Source organism: Rhinatrema bivittatum, chromosome 1 (assembly GCF_901001135.1).
Source record: "Rhinatrema bivittatum chromosome 1, aRhiBiv1.1, whole genome shotgun sequence".
Taxonomy (NCBI): Eukaryota; Metazoa; Chordata; class Amphibia; order Gymnophiona; family Rhinatrematidae; genus Rhinatrema; species Rhinatrema bivittatum.
In genome coordinates this window covers 110880057-110892832 of record NC_042615.1, presented here as the reverse complement: position 1 = coordinate 110892832, position 12776 = coordinate 110880057, and the positions used below count along the sequence as shown (strand labels likewise).

The following is a 12776-nucleotide window of genomic DNA, read 5'->3' as shown; positions in this document are numbered from 1 at the left end:
ACTTTTGATATACCGATACTCAAGACTGGTGTCTAATACACATATCTCTAATACCAGATAAAAATGAACTTCCACCCTCCAAGATATGGATAAGTGGAATTCCTGGATGGGCAGGGTTTCCTTGTGGAAATAGAGAAAACCCCTTCCAAAAACTGTCAAGACTTGGAAAATTTCAGTCATTGCATAGAGTGCCCAACTCTCTCTCTCCTCAGGGGATGAAGATTCCAGATGGGGGTTCTCAATGTTCTTAACCTTAACAGTAAGAATGTATTATTCTTTATATTTATGTCCTTCTCTGAGGATCCCAGATGGGAGGGATCCACTTGGAAACAAGCTACTCCAGTTGTTCCAATTTCCAGGCAGGAAATGGAAAAGAATTCTTCCTCCTATCCAGCAACAAACTTCTCTCTGTCCCAAATGAGATTTAACTGCAGAGGATACTGCAGTGGATCACCACCACTCCTTTGATTCTGGTGTAGTTCACAACAGGCCAGGTCTTCCCTACCCAGGGCGCCCCAAAGAGACCTCTCCATGAGCAACAACCTGGGGTCTCGCCATCTTCTTACAACAAAAGGTAAAGATCCCCAAAGCACAACCCATCAACCACCTAAGGAGTGGCCTGCAGGAATGGAGTCCCCAAACTAATCCAGAGATCCCAGGCAAGGTGGAATCCAGGTAGGCCAAAAGCCTCTCTCATAGTAAAATCCTCTAACCTCCTCCAAAACTTCAAATTAATACTGCCCCTCTGAGCTCTCTTTAGAGAGTTGCTTACAAACCCACAGAGGGGGACATCTATCCTAGTACCCTCAAACGTTGGGGCTGAACCAAATGAATCATCTCCTAATTATTTCCTCTAACTGGCTATCTCTAGCTGAAACAAGTTTACCCTGCACTTACTGGTAATGTAACTAGAGGATCTTACAAATGTATTTTGTGTCCTATAGAATTTTTATCCTGTTTGACTCTTTGACCTTTTTAACAAATAGTGCTACCCCTCTACCAATTTTATCTATCCTGTCATTGCAATATAATTTCTATCTTGGTATTACAGTGTCCCACTGGCTATCCTCCTTAAATCAAGGATCAACTAGTGACTAGTTGCCCAGGAACCAGTACTCTCTCGCCTTTTCAGTTCAAGTAAGTGACCTTTGCAAACTCATAATTTTAATACTTTCAATCAAATACTAACTTATATAAGCTCACAAAGTAACTCAAAGTCCTCTTTCTAAATGCTAACAATTCTTAAAACAGTGGCAAAGAAATACTAACTTATACAATCTCACAAAATTAACTCAAAGCCTACTCTCTTAAAGTCTCACAATTTATAACAGTGGTAACAAATACTAACTTCTACAAGCTCACAAAATAACCCAAAGTCCTATTTCTAAAACACAGAGGCTGATATTCAGAAGCCATTTAGAAGGATAACTGAAAAGTTATCCATCTAAATGGCAAAGCGACAATATTTGAAGCTGTATGAGGCTAAATTCTAGGGGGCAGATTTTTAAAGGGTTACGCGCGTAACAAACACGCCTAACACCCGAAAAGCTGCCCCAAGCTGCCCATGTGCGCACAAGCCCCGGGATGCCCATATGTCCTGGGGCTTTGAAAAAGGGGCGTTCCTGGGGGTGGGGGCTGTGGGCGGGGAACCAGCCCAGGAGCATTCCGGGGGTGGGACCGAGGCGTCCGGAACAGCCACATGCCGGGGGATGGCGCGCTGGCAGCCTGCCAGCGCGCACAAGTTATGCCTGCCCAGAGGCAGGCATAACTTGCATGATAAAGGTCAGGAGGGGGTTTCAGATAGGGCTGGGGGGGCAGGTTAGGGGAAGGGAGGGGAAGGTGCGGGGGGGGGGGTGGAAAGAAAGTTCCCTCTGAGGCCGCTCCGATTTTGGAGTGGCCTCGGAGGGAATGGAGGAAGGCTGCGTGGCTCGGCGTGCGCAAGTTGCACAATTGTGCACCCCTTGCACACGCCGACCCTGGATTTTATAATATGAGTGCGGTAACATGCGCATGTTATAAAATGGGGCGTAGATTTGTTTGCGCAGGGTTGCGCGAACAAATCTACGTCTGCGCACAGGTTTAAAGATCTGCCCCTAGCTGTATAACTCTAGTCTCTCCTGGCCATGCCCCTTGTGCACATTGTTCAGTTTGCTCTAATTTGATGCACACAAATTTGCTAACCATTGTCCCAAGTAGCTACCATATTCATCTTCAGCACTCTGCAACATGTCAAATAAGTGGGGTGATTTATGTAATTAAATGTCCAAATGCCATATTTTACATTGGGAAAACCATTCAAGCCATCAGCACAAGGTTGATTGGGCATCATAGCTGCTTCAACAAGAACCATTTGTCGGCACCCATGGTTCCACACTGCCTTGAATCTGTGCACAAGTTTGAGGATCTTCAGTTTTGAATTATAGATGTCCCTCAACAGAACTGGCATGGTGGGAATTTTCCCCGATGCCTTTTACAAATTGAGTAGCACTGGATCTATCATCTAAACACTCAGGGGCAGATTTTCAAAGCCTATGCGCGCTGAGCCTATTTTGCATAGGCCCGGCGACGCGCGCAAGCCCCGGGACGCGTGTAAGGCTCGGGGCTTTAAAAATGGGTGGGGCGGTCCGGGGGTGGGGCGTGGCCAGAGGCCTCTCCACTGCCGCTGGGCCTGGGGATCATGCGCCGGCACTTGGCCAGCACGCGCAACCTACGCCTGCCCGGTGTCAGGCGCAACAAACAAAATAAAGGTTAGGGGGGTTTTAGGTAGGCCTCGGAGAGAACGGGGAAAGCCATCAGGGCTCCCCTAGGGCTTGGCGTGTGCAAGGTGCACAAGTGTGCACCCCCTTGCATGCGCTGCACCCGGATTTTATAACGTGTGTGGCTGCGCGCTAATGTTATAAAATTGGGCGTACGTCTTAAATTCCGGCCCTCAGTTTCCAAATGGTTTGAACACTGATGTGGATTTTACTGTTTTTCTTTAATTTGGCCTTCCTTTTGGGTTTCTGCTTTTGGATTATATTGGTCTCTTGATTATTGGGTTGGTGCTACTTTGGCATTACTGCAATAAAGTGGGTTTTGTTTTCAGACACCTTGACATCAGATGACAAGTGATATCACTAATGCCTTTTGTATAAAAATGCTTGACCGTGGCCAGATTGGAAGACCCCTGTATATCTTCAGAGATTGGGAGATCTGTATTGGCGTGACTGACATTTAAGATAAGTTCTCTCTGATGCAGGCTTTATGAAATGTCAGCTAACGTTGGGGCAATGTGCTTATTTATTTAATTAAAACAACGAGCATTGTGCTTGTTCATTTAATTGGAATTGGGACAACATGGTGATTAGAAATATTTGAAATGGTTTTTACATGCAACAAAAATTTCTTGAATTATAGTTGTTATGTTCTATGATTGTGGGTGAATGATTGAGAGGACTGAGATACCTCTATTGTGAGAGGTCTTACACTTTTCCCAGCTTGCTGATACCCAATGAGTAATGCTTAGTGTGAATTACTATTTTTTGTAATTTTTTCACCTATAAATTTGATTATCTGTCCTTCTCTATTATTGGGTATTGGGTTTTGGACAGTATACAGGTTTCTTATTTTCAGAGTGCTTACATATGAATACAAGCAATACACTGAAAGTGAATTTTTCAATGCATCAAACGCGCATACATTTCCTATCTATTTTAAAATTATACGCGTGTATATTTTACACGAGAAAAGTAAGTAGGACTTGCTCATATAAAACCCAATTTACACGTACAAGTTGGTATATTCTAAAACATGCAAACACTACTAATTATCAGTTTGATAATTACTGCACCAGTTTGACCAGTCCTTCTCCAGGTCATCGAGAAACATTTGGTTCTTGATCCTGAACTCTCTCCAATTCACCTAGACCTCCAATCCGGCCAACAGCACACAATAAACACGTTTGATATCACTTATGCTACCTAATTAGCAGGTATAAATTTATGTACATTGGTACGTTTGGCAACTTATTCACATAAATGTTTGCCCCACCACAGAACACCCCTAGACTGACCCCTTTTTACAAGCATATATGTCTGCACAAATCCTAAATTACTTGCTACTTGCATGTGTATCTGCTAATTTTTATGTATGTAACTCTTTGAAAATTCACACCTAATGAAGTCTGCCTCTAGGCCTACCCTAGGAGAAGGGAGATCATCACTGAAGGTGCCCTCTGATGTGGAACCAGGGGTTCAGGTACTAGAGATTCTATGAGCATCTGAACAAATATTTTCTGCAGTTTCTTTCCTCAGCTGGACCAAGGATAACACAGAGAAGTCCTTAAAGAATTCAATTAGTGGAGATGAGCACAGTAATAAGGGAGATTATTCATATATCAAAAATGTCTTTTGTAAAGAATCTTTGCCAGACATTTGCCTCGGATTTTGTAATGACAATTGAATGGTTGTGTAAGCACAATAGGCCACAAATCTGAGTTAGGTCAAGAGCCATTTTCTTTGAACAAAACTAAGATGGAAGGATCAGCAGCAAGGACTCATTAGATTCACAGAAAGAAAAGGATCTTGAAGTCACTGTGGACAACACTGTGAAATCCTCATCTCAGTATTCAGTGTCAGTTAAAAAAAACCAGAATGCTAAGTATTATAAGGAAAGGAATGGAAAATAAAATAGAACGTATCATAATGCTTCTGTATCGATCCATGGTGTAGCTGCATATGAGTATTATGTGCAATTCTTGTTGTCCCTTCTCAAACAATATATATTGAAACTAGAAAAGATATAGAGAAGGGTGACCAAAATTATAAAAAGTATGGAACAACTCTGCTATGAGGAAAAGTAAAACAGGTTAGGGCTCTTCAGCCTGGAGAAGAAATAGCTGAGATGAGCTATGATAGAGGTCTATAAAATCATGAGTGGGGTGCAATGGGTAAATAGAAATAGTTATTCACTCTTTCCAATAGCACTAGGACTAGGGGGCAGTAGATAAAACTAAAAGATAGCACATTTAAAACAAATTGTTTTTTCACTCAGCGAACAATTACATTTTGGAATTTGTTGCCAGAGAACGTGGTGAAAGCAGTTAGCATCAGGCTCAGCGTGACTGGGTATGCATACTATGCATTTGCACAGGGCAGCACACCTGGCAGAGGCTGCGAGCCGGCGGCAGCAGGAGAGACCACAGGGTTGCCAGCTGCCGAAAAAGATAGACTGCAGGCTGCCGGTGATCAACCCGCTGGTGACCATCAGAGATGCCCATCTTCCATTTGCGTGTACGCCCGAGCCCATGCACAGCTTCTGCTCTCCCCCCCCCCCCCCAATCAGGAAGGCCAGTGGGTCGTAGTGGAGCTCATCCCACCACGGCCGAAGACATCAGGAAGCCATGTGTGTATGTGTATAAGTGACTGAGAGTCTGTGTGTGTCTGAGAGCCTGTGTGTTTGTGCATGTGTGTGTATCTGTGTGAGAGCCTATGTGTGTGTATATGTGTGTCAGTGTGAGAGCCTGTGTGCCTGTGAATGTGTCTGTGTGAGAGCCTATGTGTGTGTGTATATGTGTGTCAGTGTGAGAGCCTGTGTGCCTGTGAATGTGTCTGTGTGAGAGCCTATGTGTGTGTGTATATGTGTGCCAGTGTGAGAGCAAGTGTGCCTGTGAATGTGTCTGTGTGAGAGCCTATGTGTGTGTGTGTATGTATATGTGTGTCAGTGTAAGAGCCTGTGTGCCTGTAAATGTGTCTGTGTGAGAGCCTATGTGTCACATATAGGTGCACACCCATGCATAGGGCTGGATTTTCAAAAGTTACGTGCTCCGGGCCTATTTTCAAAAGGCCCGGCAACGCGCGTAAAACCCCGGGACGCGTGTAAGTCCCAGGGCTTTACTAAAGGGGCGGGAAGCGGGTGGGGCGGGGTCAGAGACTCCTGGCACAGTGGCCATTTGCCGCTGTGCGGGGGATCACGCACCGGCAGTCGGCCAGCGTGCGCAACTTACTTGAGCCCCAGGGCTGAAGTAAGTTTTAAAACAAGAAAAAAAAAAGAAAAAGGTGGGGGAAGGGCGGGGAGTGGTAGAGGAAGGGAAGGGAATGGGGGAAGGCAGTATGGCTCGGCGCGTGCAAGGTGCACAATTGTGCACCCCCTTGCGCGTGCATGTTATAAAATCGGGCGTACATGTGTGTGCGCCGGATAGCGTGCAGCTTTTAAAATCTACCTCATAATGTATCTGTGAAGGAGAGGGAGCCTGTGTATGTTAGAGAGAGGGAGTTTGTAAGAGAATGAACGCGTTATTGGTCATGTGTGTGAGAGAAAAGATAAAATTTGGGCGTCTCTACCTCACCCAATCCACGACAATCTCAGAGAGACTGGAAATCAGAAGATCACAGGTATGGAAAGCAGGAGATTTTTAAATCTGTATTAGTTTTAATTATTGGGTGTAATTTGATAATTCTGCTCTTTCGAAATATTTAATTTTTTTGGGAGGGGAATAGAACAGTTTTTTATTTATTGGATTTTTTATTCATCAGATGTTTTGAATTATTATCTTGGTGACTGGGAAATTTTGGAGATTCTATTCATTAACTGGTTTGAAATATTTATTCTTTTTATGAATATGACTTTACTTTTATAATTGATGCTTTATATTTCTTGATTTTATTATTTACATTTTTATGAAGAATGGTAATGTTTCTGTTTTTCCATTGTTGCTCTGCATATAGAGGCTGGCCTGCTATGGGTTCCACTTCAGTTCTTCTCAGCACGTTTCTGTTTATATTTTCTCATCTCTTTATTCCGAAATTGGTAAGGGTCTGTCTGTGATCTGAATATGTGACCAAGGAGAGGTATTTGCTTGCATGTAATTTCTGTTTAGGGTTCTATAGCAGCCTGGTTTCCTGACATGAGTTTTATTGGTGTTCTAGGGCCTGGTGTAATATGTGCAGTGTTGCCTTCTCATAGATAAGGCTGTTAGGGTTATTTTGGTATGGGAGGTTTACTATATTGTAATGGTAATTCAGTTTGTTCATGGCTTTCTGAGGGCCAAGCTCACACCCAATACGCATTACAAAATGTCTAATTCCACAGGAATTCCAAGTGTCATTTTTGCAGTGTTTTCTGGTTGGCACAAAAGAAGTGCATGCAAATATAATGGGGCAGATTTTCAAAGGGTTACACGCGTAACATACGAGCGTAACCCCCGAAAAGCTGCCCCAAGCTGCCCCTGCGCGCGCCGAGTCTATCTTGCATAGGCTCGGTGGCACGCACAAGCCCCGGGACGCGCGCATGTCCTAGGGCTTTGAAAAAGGGGCGGGTCTGGGGGCGTGGCGGCAGTCCAGGGGCGGGGCCGAGTCCTCTGGCACAGCGGCCTTGGGCAGGCGTAACTTTTGGAACAAAGGTGGGGGGATTTAGGTAGGGCTGGGGGGCGGGGGGTGGGTTAGAAAGGGGAAGGGAAGGGAAGGTGGGGGAAGGCGGAAGGAAAGTTCCCTCCGAGGCCGCTCCGATTTCGGAGCGGCCTTGGAGGGAACGGAGGCAGACTGTGCGGCTCGGCCCGCGCAAGTTGCACAATTGTGCACCCCCTTGTGCGCACCGACCCTGGATTTTAGAACATGTGTGTGGCTGTGCGCGCATGTTATAAAATCGGGCGTAGATTTGTTTGCGCCAGGTTGCACGAACAAATCTACGCCCGCGTGCAGGTTTTAAGATCTGCCCCAATATGCTATTATTATTGCCTCAGAAGACTGTACTTGTTCTTTGTCATGTAAAATTTATTTTAAATGCATAATTTGTGTGCGTCTATAAAGGATGTGGGGTGGTATGTGTGTAGGGCTGTAAGGTTTGCCTAGGGTACCTAATACCCTTCCCTATCCATGGGTTCTCGGGTGGGGGGGGCATGTCAGTTTTTGAAAATACAGATTGCAGGAAGGAACTGGGCTTTATTTGATGGACCCGGGACAGACACTGAATGATTCGGGGGGGGGGGGGGGGGGGGGAAGCACAGTAATTTTTCGGACAGGGCAACAAAAAAGCTAGCGCCGCCCTGGTTAGCATAGCTAGGTTTAGAAAGATTCTAGACAAGTTCCTGCAGGAAAAAATCCATAAACCATTCTTAGCCAGCTTGACCTAGGACAGCCACTGCTTATCCTAGTTTTGAGAAAGGATTGGACATTTTCTTTGCGATCCTACCGGTTATTTGTGAACTGGATTGGCCACATTCGGAGACAGGATGCTGGACCCTTGGTGTGTCCCAGTATTGCATTTCTTATCTTGTTAGGCCCTTTCCATATTCTTATGCCGTAAGAGAAAAAATAATCTTGCCCAGTCTTGAACCAAGGCCTGCCTTGTTATTGAGCATGTGTGCTGCCTGTGAGTCACAGAGTGGGTCTGCATATTTGCAGCCAGATAAGCCGAGGCGGCTTGCAGGGAGACCTGAAACCCAACCCTGGAGGACTTGGAATGGTTCATCCCACTGTATCAGCCTTTCATATTACCGTTCGTTTGCTTTTCCCCCTTTCTACATACATATTACTTTCGCATCTCCCAGTTCCTTGTTCCCCTGTTTTTTTGTAACTGATTTTCCTATTTTGTTACCCTTGTCCCTGACAAATGTCGGTTAAGAAAAACCCTAAATAAATAAATAGATAGATAGATAGATAGATAGATAGATAGATAGATAGATAGAAGTCAGTGTACCCAGTAACTTGAAGGCAGTGGGCTCTGCTGTGGATTACAAATGAGGAGGATCTGTATCCCTGAGTATCTGTGAAATAATCCTGCTGGACATGGTAATATATGTGAAGATTAAATTGAATATTCTGACCTAGACTAAATTGACTGAATACTGTGAACCTGCTGTTCTATGGTGATGATTAAATTAATAAAGGTAACCTATTATGAACAAATCCTACATTAAATATAAAGTATCTGTTTTTCATATTTTGTAGCTGGCAACATGACACTTGCATGCTGGATAGCCATCCTGCTCCTTTGTTACATTCTACAGGATTCTAATATAAATTTCTCCCAAACTTTTCTCTTTTAGCTTTGGTCAATGGTATTTTAACTTCACTGATATTCTTTACCAGTTCCCTAAAGAATTGCTTTGGGTTCTGACTAAATATTTTAAATTGATATGTCCCCTTTCTAATTTTTTTTTACATCAAATTGCAAGTACTGATATTAATCATAATCACTCACTATATATACCATTTTTTCAAAGTAACAAAATAAATTTTAGATTAATAGCCAGCAGCAATATGCCACATGCACATTTTCAAACAAAATTAACTACATCAGTTAGGAGTACATATGTCCTACTCACACACTTATTCAAGAAATGAACAATCATATATATGTTCTAATAACTACAGCAGTGTTTACTTTGAGCACCCTTGCCAGGAAAATTCATTAAAAATCCTTACCACTTGAGCAGTCTGGGCCTGTCCAATTAGGATCACAAGTACAAGTACCACTTTCCTGAAGGTAAGTCCCATGACCAGAGCATTGGTCTGGACACATAGTCTTCAGTATCTCACAATGGATGCCACCCCATCCTGGATTACAGTGACATTCCCCATGGTTACAGACTCCATGGCTGGAACATGTTGAGTCTAGACAATCGGCTGCGGAAAGCAAACGAGAACATTAATTGTGTTGGCATCTAACTATTGAAGTAGAATATTACACATAATTTGGATATATAGGTGCCTCACAGACAGATGGGGGGGAGATAATTTCACACAAAACAACACTTCCTTGCTCTCTCCTTGTTTGTGTGTGGGGCATGTAAGCACACACTCTCCTTTTTCCATTTAATTGTTCCCACCAATCAAATCCAGCTCTTTATATTGTTGATGGAGTAGTGGATAAGAAAAAAGTCAAATGAATAAAATGGTCAGGGAATATATTTAACAGCAACGGATGCAAATGCAAGGCCACCTCCAGGTCAGCTGCCTCACTAGAATATAATTTAGGGGAAGGGAAGGAAGTAGCCTGGTAATGTATGAAAATGGGTGGTTTCTTCATAAGACATTTTTATAGGAATGGAAGCTCAAGGGAGAGACTTAATTAGAAGGATCAATTGGGCTGACTTATGGAAAAAAAGGCTTATAAACCTTTCTCCTCTTTCTTACCGCTCTCTGATTAGCATGATACAGTGGTATGCCTGGTTTAATTCAGAATGGGCTGGCATACTTTAATAATGATTAACTATTGGGGAGGTGGCAAGAAATAGCCACTTTATGGCAGGCAGCCCTAGGTTTCCTCCACTTAGTTAAATGCTGGTAAGATTTATTTTTATAAATATTACAGACATTTTCAGGGTATGCTACTCCTTTATATAATTGCCCAAGAAACCTGAATCCATTTGGATTTTGAAATGCAAAATGAAGAAACTGAAGGACAGAAAGTAGAAGCCTTTCACTGGGCTTCATCTATATTGCAGGAATTCTCTTTGATATCATAACATAAATCTACAAAGCCTTTTTGCCTAAAATGTTAAGAATGAGGTCCTTATTCATTCACTGTCCAGATAGCAAAGTTAGCCAGATAAACTTATCCAGTGAAGTTTGGAGGTATATTAAATAATTCAGCTGCCACTTTATCTGGCTAACTTTAGGACATCTCTTTGGCCTGACCACACTTTGGGGGTCATTCATCAAATCTCGTTAGGGTCTTATACCCGGGCATTAGAGCCGTACTCTCGACCTACCTTGATGCACGCTCTCCCTAGCAGCTAGGAAGCTAGGTTGAGAGTACAATGTACAAATCTAGTCTTTTTATACCTTTCATCAATCCAAATCACTTAAAATCTTCATTGTCTACTGTGCTGTTTGTACCTCTGACTGTGAATGTAAAACTGCCCTCCAAAACCTAGCCCACCACCAAAACCTCGAGTTACTGGTTGCCCCTTTTACAGTGGTATAAAAAGCTGATTAATATGGGTGCCTCCCTTGAGGCTCTCTCTTTCCTCTTATCCCCTCCCCTCCCCGCTCCCTCCCCTTCTCCCATTTGAAAATTGTCCTGGCGAGTAAGACCCGGCCACGCGTGTATACCCTGGGCTTTTATGCGCACCGGGGTTTGAAAATTGACCCAAAAGGGCCTGGCCACATGCGTAAATCACCAGGGTGCGTGTAAGACCCGGGGCTTGAAAAAGGGATGGTCTGGGGGGTGGGGCGGTCCAGGGGGCAGGGGGCAGGGCAGGGCTAGAGGTGCCAGGCACAGTGGCTATTTTGCCACTTTGCTGGGGGAATCACATGCTGGCAGGGTGCCGGTGCGCGCAACTTGCTCCTGCTCCAAGGCAGGAGCAAAAGGTGAGATAAAAAAATTTGGGCAAGTTAGGATAGGGTTAGGAGGAGGGCAGGATAGGGGAAGGGGAAGGGAGTTAGGCTAGGGGGTTGGGAAGTTCCCTCCCAGTCCGCTCCTTAAATGGAGCGGCATGGGAGGGAACTGGGGAAGACCCCAATGCGTTGCCACGCGTAACTGCATAACTCTACCCCCCCTTGTGTGCGCCGACCCGAAATTTTATAACATGCGTGCGTCCATGTGTGCACGCCAGGAAGCGTGTGCACATGGACTCGTGTGCGTATGTTTTGAAAATCTATTCCTAAAGGAGGTCATTTTCAAAGAAGTTTTGGGGCGGATTTTAAATGGCCTGCGTGCGTAAATCCAGCTGGATTTATGCGCGCAGGGCCCTCGCGCGCCAGCGCACCTATTTTGCATAGGCCACCGGTGCGCGCAGAGCCCTGGGACGCGCGTAAGTCCCAGGGCTTCGTAAAAGGGGCGGGGAGGTGGCGTGTCGGGGGCGTTCCCGAAATGATGCGGCGTTTCGGGGGCGTGATGCGGCAGGCCCGGGGGCGTGGTCGAGGCCTCCGGACCAGCCCCCGGGTTGGGTGATGGCACGCCAGCAGCCTGCTGGCGTGCACAGATTTACATCTGCTTTTAGCAGGTGTAAATCTGCTAACAAAGGTAAGGGGGAGGTTTAGATAGGGCCGGGGGGGGGGGAGGGCGAAGGAAAGTTCCCTCCGAGGCCGCTCTGAAATCGGAGCGGCCTCGGAGGGAACAGGCAGCGTGCGCTGGGCTCGGCGCACTCAGGTTGCACAAATGTGCACCCCCTTGCACGCGCCGACCCCGGATTTTATAAGATACGCGTGGCTACGCGCGTATCTTATAAAATCCAGCGTACTTTTGTTCGTGCCTGGTGTGCGAACAAAAGTACGCGATCGCGCAAATTTTTTAAATCTACCCCTATGTGTATAAATGTAACATACTATCATAGCAATTTTCAAAAGCCATTTATTCACATAAAGTCCACTTATGCAAATAAATCCTATGAATAATTCAATTACATATATTGTAGCAATTTTCAAAAGCCCACTTACTCGAGTAAAGTGCATTTACATGTGCAAAACCCAATTTTAACTGTGTACATGCCTTTTAAAATCAGGCTCTTAGTTTTGGAAACGCCCTTAAGTTACCAGCTAAATTTAAGCTGGATAATAAGATAGCCGGCTAAATACCCGAATATTCATTTAGTCAGATAACTTCTGAGTTATCCATCTATATGCTTCTGAATATGGGCCTCATAATTTTTTGAACTGCATTGGAAGGTTTATTCTCATGATCAGCTGAAGATGAAAAACATCAAACTCCACAATTTAGATAATTGATAATCTTGTCAAGATTTATAATTCTACTGAATTACACCAATATGCACTTCAGGTTTCAGGTCATTGCTCTCTGTTCTTCCTAATCACAGAGCAACAAGTATTGGATTTTCTAAGACAATCAGTATCAAC

General features: G+C 44.4%; 1 protein-coding gene across 4 annotated transcripts in view; it reads right to left on the bottom strand.

The window, feature by feature from the left end:
* Positions 1-12776, bottom strand: part of TENM3 (teneurin transmembrane protein 3) — a 1731308-nt gene that overhangs the window by 322458 nt on the left and 1396074 nt on the right. For all 4 annotated transcript variants that reach the window (XM_029581140.1, XM_029581227.1, XM_029581302.1 and 1 more), the window contains one exon: positions 9402-9602. In XM_029581140.1, coding sequence (XP_029437000.1) covers positions 9402-9602 — 201 coding nt within the window. The remainder of the gene's footprint in view (positions 1-9401; positions 9603-12776) is intronic.